At 41.1% G+C, this 22,611-nt stretch overlaps 1 protein-coding gene across 2 annotated transcripts in view; it reads right to left on the reverse strand.

Annotated features, from left to right (window-relative positions):
- The window catches only part of FAM13C (family with sequence similarity 13 member C), a 112,006-nt gene extending 89,758 nt beyond the window's left edge, over window positions 1-22,248 (reverse strand). For both annotated transcript variants that reach the window (XM_045568794.1, XM_045568793.1), the window contains exons 1-3: window positions 22,109-22,248; window positions 15,900-15,956; window positions 11,953-12,136 (exon numbers count right to left, since the gene is read on the reverse strand). In XM_045568794.1, the coding sequence (XP_045424750.1) occupies window positions 11,953-12,136; window positions 15,900-15,956; window positions 22,109-22,170 (303 nt within the window). In that variant the 5' untranslated portion in view covers window positions 22,171-22,248. The remainder of the gene's footprint in view (window positions 1-11,952; window positions 12,137-15,899; window positions 15,957-22,108) is intronic.
- Between the last annotated feature and the right edge of the window lie 363 nt (window positions 22,249-22,611).

Genomic DNA, 22,611 nt, shown 5'->3' on the forward strand with positions numbered 1-22,611 from the left:
AAGAAGAGGTTCCCAGTCAATATCTGAACAAAAAGCTGAATTCATTGCTTGCTAAAGCAAAGGAGAGCTGCACTTTAAGAGACATTCTCCCTGGGCAAAGCAAAGACAGCTCATCTTATATAAGGTTTGGAGACCCTTAGAGTTCAGGGACTGGCAGACTTCCAGAAGCTGGAATATTAAGGTATCGGTTGACCTTTAGCTGCAGAAGTAAAGCTGGAGTGGAAATGTTGCTGACCGACTGACTTGTAGAAGCGTGTACACCAAAGTTAAGCTGTTGTCAATTGTCTGACTTTACAAGTGCATGTGTTGGCAGGTGCACTGACTGGCTAGCTTGCAGAAATGATTGCTGAAGCGAGTTGTTATTGATCAATTTAACCAGGTATGAAACAGGTTCTGATGTTACTGATCACCATGGGCACAGAACAATCAGACTTTTCCTAAGGGGAATGGCACTTTTCATTTTTATTCTCACTATTGTGACAATACATTTTAATAGGATATAATATCCATACTATAGCTAACATTCTAACATTTACTGAGCCTTACTATGTACCAGGCAGTGTACTAAGTGCTTTAAAAGGATTATTTCATTTAATTTTTCAAGCAACCTTATAGGTGAGTACTGTTATGTCTCATTTTCCAGATGTTAACCTTAGCTGCCTCACCGGGATGCAGGTACAAACAGAATGACAACAGAGCTGTGCTCTTGCCAGCACATGATAAGGACTCTGCTGCCTGTTCGTACCACTGTCTCCCCTGTGATAGATGATCCGCCTGCCCCAAGCACAAGCACCAGATCTCATCTCTCTTTATACCCAAACTGCAGTGGTTCACAGGCTCCCTTGCAGAAGCACCCTCCAATGTCTGCTGTTACAGAAACAAAGAAAGAGGGTCTCGAATCATTCTATTACTTCAAAACTCAGTCTGAAAGTCAATAAACTCTGCATCTTGCCATCTAACCATGCCATAGTTGATAATAAAACCCACATCCTCGGCCGGGCGTGGTGGCTCACGCCTGTAATCCTAGCCCTCTGGGAGGCCGAGGCGGGTGGATCGTTCGAGGTCAGGAGTTCGAGACCAACCTGAGCGAGACCCTGTCTCTACTAAAAATAGAAATAAATTATCTGGACAAACTAAAAGTATATATAGAAAAAATTAGCCGGGCATGGTGGCGCATGCCTGTAGTCCCAGCTACTCGGGAGGCTGAGGCAGTAGGATCGCTTAAGCCCAGGAGTTTGAGGTTGCTGTGAGCTAGGCTGACGCCACGGCACTCACTCTAGCCCGGGCAACAAAGTAAGACTCTGTCTCAAAAAAATAAAAAAATAAAAATAAATAAAAAAATAAATAAAACCTGGGGAGGTGGGGGGGGAGGGGATGGAGGTATGACTACATGATGAGTGCCAGGCGCACTGTCTGGAGAATGAGAACGGACGCGCTTGGGACTCTGACTTGGGGGGATGGGCAGGACATGGACAATGTATATGACCTAAACTTATGTACCCCCATGATGAGCTGAAATAAAAAAAATAAAATAAAATAAAACCCACATCCTGAACAAAGTGTCAACTGCATCTATGATTTAGGGAAAGATAAGCCATAAGATCATATATTCCACCTGGTATCCAACTATTAATTACCTTGTAGCTAGTTCTTCATCTTTGATGCAACTACTAAACCTAAATGACTAGTCGTCAACTTGCGTCATCTTCCCCCAGGTAGAAGTCCTCACTTCTACTATTTCCACAAGGTGTACCGCCTTGTAGTCACTGGACCCCCGTCCCAGCACTCTCCACCCCCCTCTCTCTGCCCTGCCAATCTACTTCGCACTCTACCTCCTCCTGGACCAGAATCCCATCAGCTCTTGCCAGTTCCCTGCAGCAGTGAGGAGTCAGCCCATAGGCTAACTTCAGGAAGACCCTTGCATTAGTTTCCTAGGGCCACTGTAACAAATTATCATGACTTGTTGGCTTAAAAACAACAGAAGTTTATTCTCTCTCAGTTGTGGAGGCCAGAAGTCCAAAATCAAGGTATCGGCAGGGCCACGCTCTCTCCAAAGGCTTCAGGGGAAAATGCTTCCTTGCTTTTTCCAGCTCCAGGTGGTCCCTGGCACTCCTTGGCTTGTGGCAACATCACCCCACCTCTGCCCCCATCTCCACATGGCCTTAGTCCCTGCATGCCTCTCTGTGTCTGCTCCTCTTCTTATCAGGAAGCCAGGCATTGGCTTTAGACCCTAATTATCCAGGATGATCTCATCTCAACTCTTACATTAATTATATCTGTAAAGAGCCTATTTCCAAATAAGGTCACATTCTGAGGTTCCAAGTGGACATGAATCTCGTGGGGACACCACTTGACCCACTATCCCCCTCAGTTTACAAGAGGGCAAATGGAGGCCCCCTTAGGCACACTCAATCCAGTCTTATCAAAGAAGCACCAAGTTATTGAACCTGATTTAGCAAATCAAGCAAAATGGACTAATGGTTTTGCCCAGGAAGAGAGTATTAGTGAAACTGGCAGTTTGAGAAGTGAGAAAAGGGTAGGTCAGTGTGCGTAGGACAGGCCATCTTCAACATAGAATGTAGGTCCCAATATAGCTAAAGCTCAAAAAGGTGGCTGATCCAAATCATGCACTTCAAAATAAGGAGACAGAGGATTATTTATGTGTGTATTAAAGACATACTCTTTCATCTTGTTTGCAAGGGAAAAACCTCCTTTTAGAGACTACAACACTAAAAGGCTCAGAGGCAAATCATATTTAGCAATGAGCTCACAAGTAAGAGGAGGCCAAAATAAACCAACTTCAGAAGAACCTTAGTCAACAACACAATGTGCTCAAAGGTACAGCATGGGCGTCGGACACTGTCATAAATTCTAGGTGTGGCATTTCCAAAATTTTGGCCAAATAATAAAAATTTCAATGACAGAAAAATAAAATAATGCTCAAGAATTGTTGAAGGTACTGTATTTTCTGATTAAAAAAAATAATTCCTTTGAAAAATAGATTCTGCAAAGACTTTCATTATTTCCGGAATGAGAATGTTATCGCCACTGCCCAGGGATTAGGATCCCTGCTGTCCCCTCATCTTTATGCCTCACTCCAGCCTCTGCACAGATTCCATCACCTCCTGGGGGACTGGCTGCCTGGGGCCCTCATTTGCCACCAAACCCTGAAGCCAGCAAGGCTGCATCGGCCAGAGCAGAGCTCGCTGGATTCCTGCCTGGCACCTGGCCCAGGACGCCTCTAACATCTGGAGTGACCTTTGTTCCCCCACACTCTTTATCACATCAGGAACCAACTGCTGAGTCCCCATCCTGTTTTTCAGCATAAGGTAGCAGTGGAGTAGTTAGAGATTTAATAGCGTTTTGCATCCCCCCCCATTTCCATCTTGATGCTTCATATCAGGTAGAAAAGGTCACAGCTATCAAAGCCTGTATAAGTAACCAGTGAAAAAATAAACAAAATTAAAAAAAAGAATGAGCCTTAAATCAATAGTATTTGCCTGTTTTATATTTAGAGTTAATTCAGGCTTTTGTTCAATCCTCTTGTCTTTCAGAGAGAGCAATATCTGGGTATTCAGAGGACCAGGCTCTCGGTATTTCTAAATCCAATGTCAGTTTCAATACAGCTGAGAAGGCAGCAAGCAACAGGGAGGGGAAAGCTGATGAGGGAAACGGAGGGAGGGCACAATACCCTCCTATGGATCTGCAAGCACAATATTCAATGATTTTGTTTCCTGGTGATTTTTAAATCTGGTAGGTTATACCATTAGTATAGCCAGTGTTTTCTGGATTAAAACACACTGAAAGCCAACCACTGCCCCTACCACTCTGGCAAATTGACTTAGCTTTAAACCTTGACCGTCTCCCTTTGGTTATTTAATGTTAGTTACAGCTAAAAAGCTTAAAAACGCAACATCGGACTGACCTTTCCTATTGGAAATTTCCCTGGCATGCGGCAACACTACCAAGCCAAGCAATCCTAATACCGCAGCTCAGCGTAGTAAAGAATAAAAGAGGCAGCGCTGAACATCTTTGTTCCTGCAAGAAATTCCCTAATTGTGGCTACAACTTGTTAAGCAGCAAAGGCACAGAGGATTCAGCTAAAAAAAAAAAAAAGATTCATAACAAAACCAAGCCGGGCTTTGTTGGGTAGGAAGGCAAAGTTCTATCATGATTCAAAGCCCATTAGTTACCTGTGCCTGGAGGTATCTACATAATAAAATGATGCTTAAAATAGTTAAGTCATCCTCACCTAGGACACTAGCCTCAGTCTAGAGCAGCAGTTTTCAAAGCCGCAATGCTCTGGCTGCCTGCTTGTCTCCAACAGGATTAATGCTCAAAATATGGCACTATTGTTCTGTCTGTCTCTGCCAAAAGCTATGTCCCTTTTGATCATTTTATCATAGAAGCTGGCTCATGAAAGTGAGCCTTCCTATTGATTTGACGACTGCTGCTGCTTGTGGCGAGCGGGGTCCTATGGGATAGGTGGTCTACGGAAGAAGTCCCTAACCTCTTTGGCACCACGGACCATTTTCATGGAAGATAATTTTTCCACGGACCAGGCATGGGGGTCGGGGTGGTTTCAGGAGGATTCAAGAGCATTGCATTTATTGTGCACTTTACTTCTACTGTTATTATGTTGTAATATATAATGAAATAATTACACAACTCACCATAGGTTGGAGGCCCCTGTTCTATAGACTTTGAGGGCATATTTTCAAACTTTTTGAGCACTACTATCCAATTTTCAAGGCTTTATGATCCAAAGAGAGTGGGAAGCTTTTTTGGATATTTCATGCTGTTTAAACACTAAAGGTAAAATAAATACTGCAACAAACTTCCTACTATTAGGCTGCTGACTTTCCTACACTGTCTTTAACTACCCTTGAAGGTCGGAACTAAAAAAAAAAAAAAAATCCCAGCTCTCAGGCTACATGGGTACAACTTGTTACTTCTACCTTGGGAGGAGAAGGTTCATTTGGTTAAAACGTACATGCCATTCATTCACGATAGGATCATCAAAGTTAACAAATAAAAATACAGGATGCCCAGTTAAATTTAAATTTCGGATAAACAATGAATTTATGTTTAGTAAGTAATTTACGTAAGTATATCACATGCAATATTTGAGACATACTTAATCTAAAAATATTCTTCATTGTTTACCTGAAATTCAAATTTAACCAGGCATCCCATATTTTATCTGGCAACTACTTGTCTTGCAAAATATGGGGCCCAAAATTGCAGGCTTGAGGTTAATATGTTATGTCTCAGTCCCAGAGTGATATTTAACTATGTTTGATAAAGTTTAGATTGGCAATTCTTAGTTACCCGAAATGTCAGTTCATTATGTTTCTGCCATCCAGACTTTCCAAACAGCTTTACTTCCAAGCTCCAAAACAGGCTAAGTCCTTGCTAAGCTGTTTTCTCTGCCTAAAGAACACCCTGCTCTTGGATAAATATCACCAAGTACATGAGGATGTGAATTTGCATATGTATGTGTATGCAGAAACCAGCTCCCACATCTGACAATATCCAGATTATCAAATCTATTTTCTATAGGAAGGATCTTTGGATCAAATTTAAAAATGCCTCCAAATCATGGCATCGCAGGTTTAGCTGGCATAACCCAAAGTCACTACAATCTTTTGATGAGAGTAAGGCCACAATTATTCCTAAATAAAATAGCCAAATTAATGAGCTTTGAAGTTTCATTTGGCAATAGGGAAGAAATCAGTACTAGACTCATTGTTTTGTTCCCCATAATAATGAAGCAAGAGTTTAACTGAAGGGATGCTTGTATTAATACAAAACTCCAGTTCTTGTTCAAAACAATGATATATGGCATGTATATCCTTTGGTGATACTTAACATAACTAATATTCTTTTTCTTCATCTAGTCCTTAACATTAATAACATTAGTACTTCAGTAGTGTGAAGGATTAGAAAAGAAAAAATTAACTTCATTTTACTTAAAGTTATATGTATATCCAGCCACATGAGTCTATAAAACATTCTAAAAATTACTTTTAGTCCGCTGAAATTTGCTGAATGTTTACATTTATGTCATTATCACTTTTAATTCTCAACAACCTCTTAAGGTAGATACAATTATTATCTCTGCTTTCTAGATAGGAAAAATGACTCTTAAAGAGCTGGTAAGTAGATGCTTTAAGTCACACAGAAAGTAAGCGGCTGAAAAGGAGTTTGAACCCATTCAACTGTACTGACAGATCATGTATTTTACGATTTGCCTCTGGGATTTATTAAAGGAAACTTCTCTGTAGCAGAAGCAGCAAGTCTTGGAACCCAGTGGAGGAACAGCAGGTGCCAATAGGAACAAACATGTTCCATGGATGTTTCTCTTCTTTCCATGTGTTGGTAAGTCTTGACTATGGACTGAATTTATATGGCTATATAATGTTGGAAATTGTCTTTGGAACTATGTAGGGAAACAGAAATCCTTTAAATCAGAATTTATCCTGTATGAGAGCCGTCTGCATCTCTGTTTAATATTCCAGGCAGCATATAAGTAGAGACCAGTCCTTGCCATCTTCCATTGCCACCAACACCATCCATATCGTGTTCATTATTTTAAGTAGAATTCTTCTGTAACTCCCATCAAAGGTGGAATATCAATTAGATAATGTGGCCCTGGGCACTATAACATTAAATTTTCAAATTCCCCATTGCTCAGCTTAAAAGTCTCAAACTAGTTATGTTGTTTTGAATTGAAATTCCACTTGAATACCAATTTTTTACATTTCGGAAACTTAATGCCCAGGGCAGACAAAGTACATCACTTCATTTTAGGATTCTTTCATGTCAATATAGAAGCTGAATGTATTTTTTAAAAAAGTTATAAAGTCATTTTACAGACAACCTGGGATGTTGTCTGTAATGTCTTTTTTCATCAATTTAATCATTTACAAACAGGTTGGTTGTTAATTCAAAGAGAAGTATCAGAATCTGATAGACCACAAGAAACCAGCAAACCCAAACACTGACTCAGCTGACCTCACTTTCAAGGACACTGCATTTCTCAGAGCCCCGTTCCCCTGAGTCTTCACCATTTTACCCTTGGAAGGGCGAAGAGGAACTTGGAAAACAAACTCAAAGGACCACTTTTCTTCCCAACCAGTAACAGATCTCCCAGCAAATCCATACATAAACAGACATTGAAGTAAAATATCTATACTGGAGCCACAAAATCACGTATGAGAAATAATACAACACAAACTAACGTGTTACAATTTCCTAGCTAAGACCAATAGTTAGAATCGCAATGAATTCATGCTCTAGACACACTGCAAAAAACAAGCCCTCAAAGGCATATTCAGAACCTAAGTCTTCCTCTCACTGAAAAGCAAGTGAAATTCTATCTGAGGTTCATTTTAGCTTTCCAGTGCTCTCAAAGTCAATCATCTATCTTGGTTTTCTTGCTTTTGCTGTCTGAAGTTGTTCAGTGGTTCAGTCATCAAGGAAAAAAAAGGCACATAAAGTAGGTCCATAATTGGAAGCAGAATCTTAGTTCCTTTGGGGATAAAAATGGCCCAGAAATGACTATCGTTTTTCTTTTAATTTAAAGTCCAATGCAGTATGAAAAAGAACTATGCCCTTCAAAAACAGAAATATAGTAAATACTTCCTAGTTAGGTTATTTTGCCTTGAAAGTGTTGAGGGGTTTTTATGTCTGTGGAAAGACAAAAATGAACATTTCATAATCAGACCTAGACCTCCTTCCAGCTTCTCAACACATCTACTGGAGCCGAGTGCAAGAAACCTGATGCTGATGTACACCAGACCAAACAGCTGGTCTCCCCAAAGAAGCAAATTAGCAGTATGATCACAGTACACGGCTCACTGCAGAAAAGCTCTCTATATAGCCTCCTGCTTTTTGTCTTCTGCTAAAATAGCCACCAGAGGGGAGGACAGAAGGATAGTGTGCACAGCATGATGCCAGATGGCAGGGAGTGGGGATGACAAGACTCCATCTACCCATGCTAAAAATGAATGCCCTCTGGACAGTTGTCAGGTCCAACATAGGAAGCTGGTTCTATTAGTCAAGTCTAATCTTCCCCAAATTGGGTTTTCAGGGATTAATATTATGACTTGCATAATGATCAATATGGATCATTTTTAATTTTTCACAAAATATTACAACATATAATCCATGCCTTGAATCAGTTTTCCTCCTTGGAAAGAGTCTGCTGTCTAATAAGACATCCCACATAAGGGCAAACTATTATTGGATTCCACTTTGATCAGGAATTTATGCTTAGCACCAACTCATACATCTTGTTTTAACTTCAAGTTCATCGTATGGATGAACTCTAATAATAGTATCCCTAAAACCTGGCCTTTCGGGAGACAGGTCATTAAATGGTCCTTATTCAGAGCCATTCTTTTGCAAAAACTATTGTCTAAGGAAGAAAGGGATAAACAAGCAGAAAGGAAAACTGATTCCGGTTCAAATAAACACCCTCCTTATTCTAAATATGTGTTCTTAACTTTTTAGCTTCTTGCATTGCCTTCCTGTTTGGTTCCTGATATTCTATTAGATCAGGACTTAAATCTCTCCCCTTTTAAATCATTCAAAGTGGATGCAAAACTGGAACCAGTCATTCATGCATGCTCACAAAATCTCAGATTCTGCCACTCTACCCATAGTTCATTTTCATAGATGTGGTCAAGATTAAGAAAGTTGCTCAAAGTAAGATTTGAATCTGACCCTCTAGAAGTGGAACTTCTGAATCTGACTTTGGGGTTGATCAGAAGAAACGCAAGAAATGTGGGGCATTAGGCTACACTTTCAACAGTCACCATCTGGCCCCTTCCCCCTGCTCCATTCCCCCTTTCCTGACCTGCTTAGAATCAGACTGAAGAGCTACTCCAGGTCCTGCACACAAACTTTGTGAAAAGAGAGCCCAGAAATGGCAATAACGCAACACCTACAATGGTACTCTTCGGTTTCAAAGAGGGCTATTTTTAGATTTATAAAGGTTGTTCCCAAAGATTTTTCACAGGTGCTTTTGGGAAATGGTGATCTCACAACAAAGCAATTGGAACTCAGTGTCTTTTTGATGCTGATGAGCATCCGGCAGGATTTATAGCCACAACATAAACTCAAGTTCCCCAAACAGATCCAGCTTTACAAATAGAGCCACTCTCCCTACCACACTGCATGGTAAACCTGATTCATGTGACATTTACCCTGTGATCAAAATTCTTACAAAATAGTTCTATCAAATTCTCCTATATTTGTCCAAGTCCTGGTGGATCTTTGCCTGATGATATTCAATAACAACACTATAGTGTTACCAGTGATAAGTGTAGTTATTTAAAATGTTGACTTGTTCACAGCCTCACTTCTTTCATTTGAATTTAGCATCCTCTAGGGCCACCAGTTTTCAATCAGGAATGAACATTAGACTTGCCTATGGAGTTTAATAAAAATACACGTCTAGGACTTGCTCTAGACTTAATGAATCTTTTAGGATTATTACTTTACATCTTGAGGATTTTTTTCTCTGTAAAAACTATATTCATTCATTTTTGTATAATCAGAAGTCACATTCCCTGACTTCTTTGAACATAGGCTTATTCATTGTCCTTCAAGGCATTCCCTTCTAATTTTGGAGAAATGATTTTATTGTCTTTTTTGCTTGTCACATTATATGCTGTTCTTAATATGAACTCTCATTAGATCTTCTGCACTTTCAAATTATCGGTAGGTGGTAAACTAACGACAGCCATTTCAGTTTCTGTGATCTGTAGATCGTTTTGTTTTCCTTCCATCCTTGCCTGAGGTTTTACTCAGCTTTAGACCAGAGTTTGTGTTTTCAGCAAAGAAGAATCTCCGGAGCCCCAGGGCAAAGGACTGATACTTTAAACAATTGACACTTCAAAGGACAGTACTTGGACACAGTACTTGGACACAGGCATCTGCTGACAGCAGTGGGCTGTCAGGATTGGCAGAACTTTAGTGAGAAGCAGACAGCTTCATGATACTGCACTAACCCAAGATCAAGGGAAACAAGAATTAATTACATTAGCCTGAGTGGACTGATAAGGGAAATTTTTATTATAGTTATTTGTATAGTATAGTGTTTTATTGCTCTCCTTTCTGAATATATAAGAAGTCATTTCTCCTTCTACTTCAACTATCTGTAACCCATAACAATATATTAATAGTAGACACTGCTTATGTAAACTGAAATGAAATGTTTTACAATTATATCTGAGTCTCACTAATCCTCAGAGTTCAGAAACTATCCCAAGTGTCCTTACTTTTCCATGGCAATTGGGTTATTTGTATGCATTCAATAATAGAATAATCTGTCTTCCTTTTAACCAGGATATAATTGGGAAAATCCATTATGCAAACAACGTTTTGCCTAGAACACAACTGTTTGAGAATGAAGCTCATTGAATCAGCTAGAACAGGCCACTTAATTTTCACTGGGAATGTTACCTGCAGTCCAGGATTCCAATGCTGTATTATAAGCAAAGACTATACAAGTATATTTCTCTCCTGAAATCTTCCTGTGTAGGAGCAACAGGTTGGGAATTACATGCCCCATTAGCACCTTATTACAAGTGATGACTGTGTAATTTCTATCAGGCCAAGCTACAGGATGACAAGAAATAGGGCACTCCGAGGACAGATGTCTGATCACCCTGAAACTTACGATGTCACAGGTGACCCCTGGTAGGAGATTCATGGTCAGAGCCTCCCTGGGATGGGTCAGACTCTGGGGGCAGCCCTTTGGGAACCTGTTCCCTCCCGCACAACTCTCCTAAGTAGAAAGGTGCTGCAGTATGTTCCAGAAGCCAAGGCCTCAAGCTTATCATAACTCAAACGATAGTTCATATTCACCTCTCTGCAATGAGAGTGATACTCAGCTTAAGAAAATCACAACACAGCTTCACAAATGCAGAGGGCATTTTCATCTTACGGCCAAATTAACTTACTAAATAAGAGGTCACAAAGTCAAGGAGGAAGGGAGATAAAAATCATAAGGCAAACAACAAAATTGCAAGGTCAAATAAGCTGCCTAGCCAAAGTTATTCTAACAGGAAGCTCTCCTAAGTGCCCCTTTGCTAAATAGAACTGAACTTAAAAGTTATTACATAATTAACCTATTATACTTAGAGCCTCCTACATTATTTTTAAGGTTAACAGCTAAATGTTAACAAAGACGCTAAGTTAACTTTTATGGATATCCATATCCCCAAAACTATGTTACGTTTATTACAAGTATAATCTCAATGTTAAGAATATTAACCTCCTAGTAAGAGTAAAGTAGATTATATGCATTTAATCTCTTTTAAAAGCATCATAAATTATATGAGGGATTTTGAGGATTAAAAAATCACAAATCTATGCTACATTCCTATACAACTAGAAAAAATTTTAAAAATTTATAAAATGTCCACTTATTACCAGAATTTATTGGATGCTTCCTTCATTCATTTACATACTTACTGACGTCAGAAAACCAGATACCACACACACATACAAACACACACACACTTTCGTGTTTGTTCAAGGCTGTTAAATTGCAGCCTAAAAAAAGTGGCTTTGGGTAAAACCGGGCCTCTTGATTTTGCTGAGCAAAATCTCCAAGTTTGGGGCAAGAGCTAAATCGTCCTGGATGAATGAAAACGGAGATCCTCCTCTCTCCTCCCCCAAAAGAGTATATAGCTGCTCCTTTCAGTCAAAATCTAGTATTTCAGAACATCAGTTTGAAAGGGTGCAAAATGCTTAGCCGACTCCGAGCACCCAACTTTTAACCAACGAGAGCATGCGCGCGTCTCGGGCCTGCAGCGCAGGCAACGACAAGTCACGCGCCGCCTGCCACATCGTGCACTCCGATCATCTGCCGGAACCGAGTGCCCGCTCCTGAGAAGCGCCTGTCTTGGCAAAGGCCTGAGGAGACAGAGCCGCTACCTGGCTTTCTCCGTGGCTCCTGCCGCTCTCTGCTTTGAAGACGGACTTGGGCTTCCGGGACTTGAAGTTGCCCATGCTGGGTCGCAACACGCCGTCCGCCGGCACGGGCTGCTCTACATGCTGCGGCGCGTGCTCCTCTACCAGAGCCCCGGCGTCGGGGTAATTCTCTTTATTGTTTTCATCTCTAAAACAGGAAAGACCCGATTTAGAAAGCATTGGAAAAAAAAAAAAAAGAATAAACTGCTGCGGGCAAGAGGGGCTGGCAATATTCATTGCTGCTATATTTATAGGGTACCTGGCAAAATGTTTAGCTTCCACTTAAGAGAATTTCGCAGGAACAAGGATTTAAGAAATGTGAATTTCACTCTTTAGATCACTCCAGCTCCCCTTGCCATCTTGGTTAGTTAACGGATACATATTTTCTGTAGTTGTAACTATCTGCATACCACCATTATTTGGTTTTAACTTTTCACTTTAAGGTGTTTTCGTGTATATCGTATTTTCCTCTCACAATAATAATGTGAAATAGGTTAGATATTGTCATCCCAACTTTATCAATGAAGACTCTCAGACCCAGAGATTCAATGGCATGCCTATTGGGAGAGCTAATTCAGGCAGCCTCCGGGGGGCAGGTAGATGTCCGGACTCCCATGCCTGTGTTCTTAGTTCAAGGCATGATGCTTCCTCTTCATTGGCAATGCCAGTTTATAATCATCTCCCTACAACTTTCAGAGGCATCTAAAAGTTTAACGGGATCCATTTTGACAGGATAAGTGTTACCTGGGTGAAATGTAAGGCAAGGGCCATATTTTGCCCAGGCAGGCCATCTGAACAATGCTCTGAGGGCAGAGTCAAACATCCCGCTGTCTGGGTTCTAGCAGTGCCAAATCACTGGAGACCAGATAGGCTGGGTGTTTCCTCCATACTTTTGGTGCTGGGATGGCACTTGTATCCTTCACTCAACAACCAAATGCCATACAATATACCCACCCCTCTCTAGTTTCAATTTTCTCAAAAATACTGACATGATAACACTCTTCTCTGAAGCCATTTGTCCCACTTAAATCTAGACAGATTTTATTTTTTCATTTTGCTAAGCATCAAGCAAATGCCATGGACATAACCAAATGGGGCCTTCTCTTTATATGGTCAATATCATCAACCTCAACCATGGGCAATCCTTAGCACTCAGCCATGCGATTCTTGAGGAGTGGCCACACCCCCTCATGCTCCCTTACTGTGAGCACCTATAAAAGAGCTTTTGCAAGGTCAGCTGGGAAGCAATTCCTTGCTGCTCAAGGACACATAAAGCCAAGAGGCAAGACTAGCCAAGGAGGGATTTCTGTGCCCACCAATAAAGACACCCTTTCATAAGTAAAAGGCAGATTAAACTCACTAAGCTGACATTGGGGGAGGATGAGCTTCAGTTAGTCTCTGGGAAAAGACCAAAGCAAACATTGAGGTAGGTGGTCTAGAGCATGACCAAGGTGCATTTGGGCAAGGTTTGAAAATAAAACTGTGTGAAACAGTTAAATGCAGGTCCAGGACACACTTAGTGGTGTCTAGTAAAGGAGAACCCAACAAGTTAAATAATTCTTCAATGTTAGTAACTGAAAAAAAACAAAAATAAAAATCAATGCCAATGACACTGGTTGATATTCTTCCCTTAAGATCATTTACAATTAAAAAAAATTTTCTCAACGTCACTACTGGTTTTGGAATTAATAGTAAAACCATGAATTGGAAACTACACTAATCCATTTGAAGTGCATTTCTTTCACTAAAAACCCATGCACTCTATGTTCCTGTGTCAGAAACAAAAACAGCTGCCTTTATAATCTACCTAAATGCTCATTCAAGTAGGATTCCAGAACACTCAAGAATGAGGGGGGGGAAAGTAGTTTTTCAAATCTCAAATGACTATTTTGATAGAATCATTATTCCCCAAATAATACCTGAACTTTTTGTTTTTATAACATATTTTCAAGTCACTTAAAATTTACAAATGTGTCTTGTTCACCTCCTTGACTTGGAAGGCAGGGGGTGGGAGGAGGGTGCAAAAAGCATCTTTGTCCCATTACACAAATGTAGAACCTGATTACCAAAGTCACCTTTAGAAATATATTTTCTAATGTATTATTGGTTCCTCAGGATCCTCAAAACTGAAAAGTACAGGTTATGTAATTTACACCACTACTTATTGGAATAAATCCTAACTGAGAGCTAACATGGTGTCCTGAAAACAGCCAGAGTCTGAAAGCTCCTCCCACGTATTAGCTGTATAGCCTGGGCCACGTCACTTCACCTCTATAACAATCCTCATTCATAAAATGGATATAATATCTGCCTTGCAGAGAAACAGTCTCTGTGAAATGCCCTCCACAGAAAACTGGCTCCAGGCCACAACCCAATAAATGAAAGCTATTGTTACTCTCAGGCAGGGCCTTAGAGTAGTAATTTGCAAAGCAAAAGGCTGAGGGGTCTTTTTAGCTTTCCTAGTACCTTCAAGATAAATTCCAAACTCCTTAGCAAGACACACAAACCCTATGAAATCTGGTCTTTGTTTATCTCTAGAGATTCATTTCTATCACCCCTGACCTCCTCACCACACCCACTCTCAGAGTTCCTACCACCCTGAACTGCTTACTGTTCCTTCAACTCAAACTACTCTCTTTTTTTTTTTTTTTTTTTGAGACAGTCTCAACTCTTGCTCAGGCTAGAGTGCTGTGGCATCAGCCTAGCTCACAGCAACCTCAAACTCCTGGGCTCAAGCGATCCTTCTGCCTCAGCCTCCCGAGTAGCTGGGACTACAGGCATGTGCCACCATGCCTGGCTAATTTTTTCTATATATATTTTTAAATGTCCAGCTAATTTCTTTCTATTTTTTTTTTAGTAGAGATAGGGTGTCGCTCTTGCTCAGGCTGGTCTCGAACTCCTGAGCTCAAACAATCAACCCACCTTGGCCTCCCAGAGTTCTATGATTACAGGCATGAGCCACTGCACTGGCCCAAACTACTCTCTTGACCTTCTGTTGGCTTCCCGGTTAGCTGCTCTCTCTGTTTGGTGGCATTCTTTTTCTTAGCCTTTGACCCCATCATGTAATTTTCTTCAGGAATCCATCCCAGAAAGCTCCTCGAGCTATTTGGTCCTTCTAAGTGAATTGTCACCTTACCTCTAGTATAATAGCACTTAATGCACGGTAGTGTCATCATCTATATTTTTGCCTATCTCCTCCAACAGACTGAATTCCTAGGAGCAGGAATTGGTTTGTCTTTTCTATCCCAAATCTTGACTGGTTTCTGGAGCATGAAATAGGCCTTCAACATATATTTGTTCTACAATAAGTGGACTTTAGAGTCAGACAGACCTGGGTCCAAATTCTGCCTCATAGTGTTCACTCAGCTATGTTATCTTGGATGAGCTATAATCCCTCTGAGCTTCAGTTTCTCCATCTATAGGATGAGGAGGGAAATACCAGCTTCCTTTCATTTGTTTAGATTAAATAATAAAATGTAGATGAAAAGTGCTTGGGACAAAGTACATATGGAAGAAATGGCTAACTGTGAAGCTTTTGCCACTGTACCATGAGCCCTTGATGGCCAAGACCATACTATAGACACTCAATGACATGTATTGTGAATAATCTAGAACCCCTTCCTTATGGTGCATAATGGGAACATTGAGATAGGCTAATCAATATTCAATTCAATAGGCATTTATTGAGCATCCCCCATATATAAGGAACTGCCCTGGGTGCTAAGAGGGGTATCCAAAAGTGAACAAGACAACATTTCCTTCAAGAGCTGAAAAACCTAGTAGAAGAGATGAGACATGAGAACAAATAATTAGAATTCAAAGAAGAGACTGGAATTCAAAGGAGAGCCAGCCACCAGACCCCAGTGGTTTCTTTCTCTCACAAACATGAAGCAAGCAATGGTGGGTCAAACCTGAGACTGGAGCAATCAATCTGGTCTTCATGTAGAGAGACTGTGTCTTCGTCACACCTGGGGAGAGGGAACAAAGATCACATCAGATCCAACTCTCTGCTATAGCAGTAGTGGCAATAATCTAGAATTACCCAAAGATTAGCACAGTAAACTAAAAAGAGTAACAATCATCACTACTCTTTCCCAAACCAACTCTGATTCCCAACACGTCTACCAGGTAATGATACCAACGTTGTTATATCATATCACGTGAGCTTAAAAGCTAAGAACCAGATGGGACTCTCTTTTTTCTCCTTCACTTCTCTACATCACCTAAGCTAACAAGATCTTAGCAAGGACCTAAGTGTTCACAGGACTCAAGGGGACATCGGGCACCAAGATTGGTGAATTGTTTTTGGTGATTCTACTACGTGCCTCTTTGCATTTGCTCCGCTTCAGGCAGTCCCAAACCCACCAGCTCCCATTTGTCTTATTACATTGGCCTTACGCTTTCTTGATCTTGTTGAAAGGAAGAGGTTCCTTTTCACAGAACTTCTTGATCAGCCTTATGAAAACTTCTTGGCTCTTCCATATTGAAAAATCTCCAGTGCTCCACGCTGCCTAGGAAGATCTGGAGTAGGACCATTCTCTCACTCTAGTGTAGGAGGGAGCCTTTGTTCCTGTTCTCAGCTATTCCCACCCTGCCCCATCCCAGCCTGAAATGCTTTTTCCATCTTCAACTCCTACTCATCCTTCACTGCCCAAGTCGGGTCTTGCCAGCTCCACGAGCCTTCCCAGCCAAGTTCTCCCACGTGCTTTGTTCCTACTTTAACCTTAATGCATAATGTTTACTCTTCATTCTGAGGTTTTGGTAACCAACTATCTCTTATCTCACACTGCTATGTAATCCTTTGCACCTCTGATATCTTTTGATTAGTTACTAATTCCATGAGTAGAAATAACTACAATTTCTTTTTCTAAATACACTGCCATAGTACGAGAGTAAACTAGAGTAAACACTCAAAAAATATTTGAATTGAAATATTAACTCTGTTGCCTCAGCAGATCTGGTCCCTGAAATAATTTAACGAGCATTTATTGAGTGTTTATTGCATCCAGGTACGGCATACTGCATTAGGTGTTAGAGCTGTGCTTCTCACACTCTCTGGGGGTCCTGGACCAGCTAGTTTATTTTTTTATTTCCAATCCATTGTGGACCAATACTTTGGTAAAAATGTCACAGTATTGCCAAATTCCTATTAAAGCTATTAAGTGCTTGCTACCTATTTCTATTTCTGTTTTTTCTTGTCTCAGACAAGTTACAATTTGGAGACTCACACTTTGAGTAGCACTGCTTCTAAAGGACACAAAATCTAAAAAAGATCTGGACCTTGCTCTGAGAAATTCACAATGTAATGAGTAGACAAAAATAAACAAGCAAATAAATACATGTGTACTTAAATATAACCATAATACAATATTTATACTATATGAAGTAATTTAAAAATTTAAATATTCTTTACTGGCAATGGTGTATAATTAACCTATGGAACAAATTGAGGAAAGCTCCAGTCCTCTTCCCTTACAATCTCTTTTTAAATTATGGCTTTGTAGTGAATTAAACAAAGGCCAGACTAACCCTCTCTACCTGCTGAAATATTTTGTTCCCTTTGGCAATTAAAAAAAAAAATCGGTTGACTTAACAAAATGCGTCTTTAAACAGAGTGAGCAAAATTTCCTTGCTTTCTTGCCAATACCCCACTCTGTCCATCTCATGAAAAACAACAATTAAATTCACAACTATTGCCTTGTTCTCCTCCATTAGCGGCATTCACCTAATCATCTGGGCTTTGTAATGTGAATGTTTTCCAATAACAAAGTAGAAAAATCAATGAAGAACAGAAATCTAGAATTGTTGCTTCCAAAGAACCAGGGCTCAACAATACCTATTGTTTGGGGATTTGGCAAGAACTTATTTTTCTCCCTCATTTGATTTATTAATCTTTCTCCTCAAAGGACAATCAGTTAAAAATGGAAACTTGGCAACAGAACATACAAAGTTGCAGATGCTTTCTGAACTATGAGGCTGGACTTAATTAGTTGATCCAATTTTAATGCCTATTGAACAACTCGGGTTGCCACTCAAGGAAACACAATTCCAAGCTCACAGGTACAGCAATTGAAATAGATCTGCCTACCAGCTTATATGGCACACATATATATACAACTTCTTGCAGTTCAGTTGACTTTTCATTTACTTTGATCAAGACCTATCAACTTCTACTCAATTAGCATCTCCTCTCTGCCCTTGCCCATGGGCCCCATGCAAATGTCCAATACCGACCCAACTATGAAACTGTATTCCACATTGGAATCCATACCCAGATATCTGCACTCCTGGGAGAAAAGCAACTCAGACCAAACGGCCAACTGAGCTGAGGCATAGCATTCTCTCCCTACATTATAGCCTTATACAGGAATTTAAAGACCAATCCCTTTAATGATCTCCCTCTTCGATACTGAAAACTGGGCATCTTCTAGTGCAATGATTTTCAAACTGTCTACTGTGGACTAGTAGTGGGTCTGGAAATTAGATAGCAGCTACCAGCATTTTTGTTGTTATTGTTATTGTTGTTGGAGATAGAGCAGAAAATGTCAGCATAATAAGAATTAATTGTTTCATGGAACTTATTTAAATTACCTATATGTATGTGTTCTGGATTGCAGTACAGAATGTTTTTCTTATGGTTGTTCACAGTAAAAAAAAAAAAAAGTGAACGACACCTCTACTAAATGAGTTCCTTGGTATTCTCATCAACTACATTCTAAATCCTAGAGTCCTTCATTTGTGGTGGCCCAGACGGTATGTGGATACTCTGACTTTGCAATCATTTCTTTGTGAAATGCTCAAGGTTGTTACTTTTTTTCTCTATTTGGACCTTTGTTCTCTCAATCAACCACCAAAGAGAAAAACTTGTGGTACTTCATAGCTCACCTGGTCTTTCACATTATCTCATCTAAGCCTAATAGTGCTATGAGGTGGGAGTTACCTTCACCTAGAGGCTAAATTATGGCCCAGCTATTCTGAGGCCTAAAGCAGTGAAGCCTGAATTGTTTCTGCTCCACTATACTAAGATCAAAAGACAGGAACCAAATAACCTCTTCAGTCTATATTCCCAGAGGCTCACGGAGAAGGAGAAGGGCATTCCTTAGAATAATGGCAGTGAAAGAAGTGCCCACGTGAAGTTTTCTTTTCCGACTAAATAAGAAGAGAGGGCTCAAATTGGCTGCTAGATATTCCCGTTCACCCTGTAGTACCAAGTTCCCTGGAGGCAAAACTGCAGAGGTACAGCCTCCTGTGGGGTCTCTCAAAGTGGGACCCCAGAACTTCCTGCATTAGCACTACCTGGATTACCTGACGAAAATAGCAGACCCCAGCCCCACCCTGACCCCAGACCCTCTACGTCAACTCTCTCAGGGCAGGGCCCAGGAAGGTGGATTTTTAAACCAGATTGCCCACCGACATCATTGCTATGCTTCTAAAAAGTTCAACACTGACTTGAAGGTTTCCAAATCCCAGGTCAGCAGTGGGCTAACTTCAACACAATCACCCATTCTGGGTTCCCACTTTGAGACAAATCTGGGGAGACTATTTTTCACAAGCTCCAGTCCCCTTCCCCAGGTGATATTGACCTTTTGAGAACCATTGCTTTGAATGATAACCTATCAGAATTATTGAAGGCCAGGCTTCACTTCAAACAGCAAGTTAGCCAGAGCAAGACAGGAAATGACCATGGAAAAATAATAGATAGAAAGGTGCTGCAGACATAGAAGAAAAAGCCAAGGCCATTCTGATGTTGAAAAAAATGGGGTAGAAAAAGAAATTGAATTGGTCAAGAGCTTCACAGACAGTGCCAAGCCTGAGAAAAATCAAGAAGAGAATAAAATCTGTCCTTCAATCCCTCCCAATTTCTTTTACCTTTGACTTTTATGAGACCCCTAGCTGGCCAAGAAGAACTTTGGCAAGTTAGAAAACAGGTTAGATAAAATAATTGACATTAAAGTACTAATGACAACTTGAATCCCACTCCTGGGGCACAAACTTTTTAATTTCCATCTTAATGAGAGTCACTACCAAAAGCCTTAATCCAAAAGAAATCATCAATAGTTGGTATTTCAAGCACTAAGGAAAATGGGCTGGGGATAGGAGGAGGAGGAACTTTTCTTGTATCCAAAACACATAAGAGAAAAACTCCCTCCTCCGTGTAAGCCAAGACCACACCCAAACATTTACTGAGCACCTGCTCTGTCTGCGTCTCAGGATGGCGCACCCTGGTCCTGCTGCATGTGGGGTCGTGTCCAGAGAACCAAGAAACAAGGTTCATATTACTGAGGGGAGGGGAAATGTTATGTTGGACAGTGCCTAGTTTTAATTGATCCCATTGTGTGCCATGTTACACCTATGAAGCTTTTGATGTGTTTTCAATGCGCTCCTTAGATTTTTATATTAGCCAGATGGCATCCCTGTTATCACTCACTGCCTTTTAAAATAAATCACTGTCACGTCTCTGAAAGTAACAACATGATCTTATGCAATCAGAACTCCTTGGGGAGTGTCCAAAAACAAGGCACCAGACTCTCCCTAGCATCTAACCATAAAACCTTAAGGACAAAAAAATGCCCATGTGAAATCTGGAACTAAGTGTCTCCATTTTGAACCTGCTGTGTCTGTGGCTAACTCTGGAGATTCAGCCACACCAGGCTCCCGAGAACCAGGGCCAGAGAGTGCTCGGTGCTTGCAGGCACAGTCAGGGGAGGAGAGCAGCACCCGTGCACCTTGATCAGAAAGTCCAGGCCTTATCTCTGGCCCGCAGATGCACACTTTGGCACACCTCTCTCCCCTTTTCTGAGGCTTTTAGAAAAGTAATTTTGCAGCACAGCTTACCAAGCAATCTCATAAACAGCATGCAGGTCCAAATGAGTACCTTATATTGCATCTTCTAAAGTCAACCCTGTTTTTGTTTTTTAAAAGTGACTCCAAAACTGGACACAAAGAGCAGCACATCAAACACAGAGAAACAAACAAACAAAAAAATATGTGGGGAAAAAAGAGAGCCGGAAAGCACTGGGGAATATTACCTCTCTCCATCACCATGTCACTGTGACAGTGGTGGGACTTGAAACTCAAATGATACCTATTTCTAAATTTATTTGGGTTTTTTTTTTTTAGAGAATTTTAGCAAACAGCTCCGAAGTTAGTGGGGCTTTCTATATCACACTCGTAACATTTTTTTAAATGTAGTTGAGTCTACAACTTTACAGATGGCTTTTTCCTGAAAAGCTGTTTCGAGTGACTTCTACAAAAAGTCCCAGGAGTAAACATCATGAATTAGCCTAGAGGAAGAATGTTAGATGAAGGATATATAAGTCATACATACATAAAAATTATATGTAAATTACATACAGTATTAGAAAAATATACTACCTATTAATTTTAACATATATGTATAGTATTAGAAAAACATATTAAGAAAGAGATGATGAATTAAAACTATGAACTCTAAATATCTAGTAAAAAAAAATACTGTGTCTGCTGGTCCTGAATGAAACATCACACTCCATTCCTTGTTTAAAAGGTGTTAGTCGCCCCAAGCAACAGCTTTAACCATAGGACCAGGTGACTCATTCCTCCTATAGGTAGATCTTTCAGGTCATAGGGTAAGAATGACAAAAGGCATGCAAGAAAAGTTTACTCTGTGTGTCTTAAAAATCTGTAGACAAGAGAGAGCAAAGACAAGTTTAGGCTGTTTATCACATGCTGGAATTCAACTCATTTCACATCCATCTCCGATTGCTGTAAATGTGTACAGAGTGCACTCCATGAAAACTGACGCCAATGTTGGCAAAATACAACAAAGCTTTCTGACATGTCAAATAGATTTTTTTTTAAGATCTGAGCTCCCAGAACACATATCTTGGAGCATTGAGCTCCCGCAAGCAATCCGCTGGTTTTAATCTCTCTCCTGCATCTGCTAAGATGCTGATTTCAACCTGTAAAGATTTCTGGGCCCCAGCAGTCAGCACGTCTCCCCGCGGTCTTCACAGCCCCGGATTATGGGAGACAATGCATCTCACACGAACAGCGGCCGGGGACGGTAGAGGATACCTTCACGATAGTTGCTTCCAGAGAAAGGCATGCAAGTCTAATTTTAACAGCGAGAATCACTTACTCTGTTACAGCGGAGCTGCTGAAGGAATTATCCTGAAGGCTGAAACAGAAACAAGAAAACATCAGCCAAGCCCGGCCGGGGAGCCGCCTCCCCGCCTGCTCTCCGGGAGTTAGAGCACATACGCAAACATGGCATTGCAAGGCAAGTCTCAGGGCTCGCCCGGCACGCTCGCTCTACCTTGGGCTGCTGTCTGCACATGCTCGTAACGACACCCCCAGCAGGGGCCCAGCCGCACGGGCGAACCACAAAGCCCGGCAGCCCGCGAGGCTGCGGGGACAGAGCGGGGCGGGGCGCGGCGGCGGGGCCGGGACCGGGACCGGGACCCAGCACCCGGCGCCCGGAGAGTTACCGCGCGACCCCGGCCCCCCAGCCGCGGTGAATCCCGGGCGTGTCGTGCCAGCCCCAAGCAAGCCCACTGTGTCTGCAGAAGTGCCGAAATACCCGGGAGACTTGCTTTCTCGCAGACGTCTCCTACCAATGCCACCGAGCTCCCCCCACTCCCT

The sequence above is a fragment of the Lemur catta genome, chromosome 14 (genome assembly GCF_020740605.2).
Source record: "Lemur catta isolate mLemCat1 chromosome 14, mLemCat1.pri, whole genome shotgun sequence".
NCBI lineage: Eukaryota > Metazoa > Chordata > Mammalia > Primates > Lemuridae > Lemur > Lemur catta.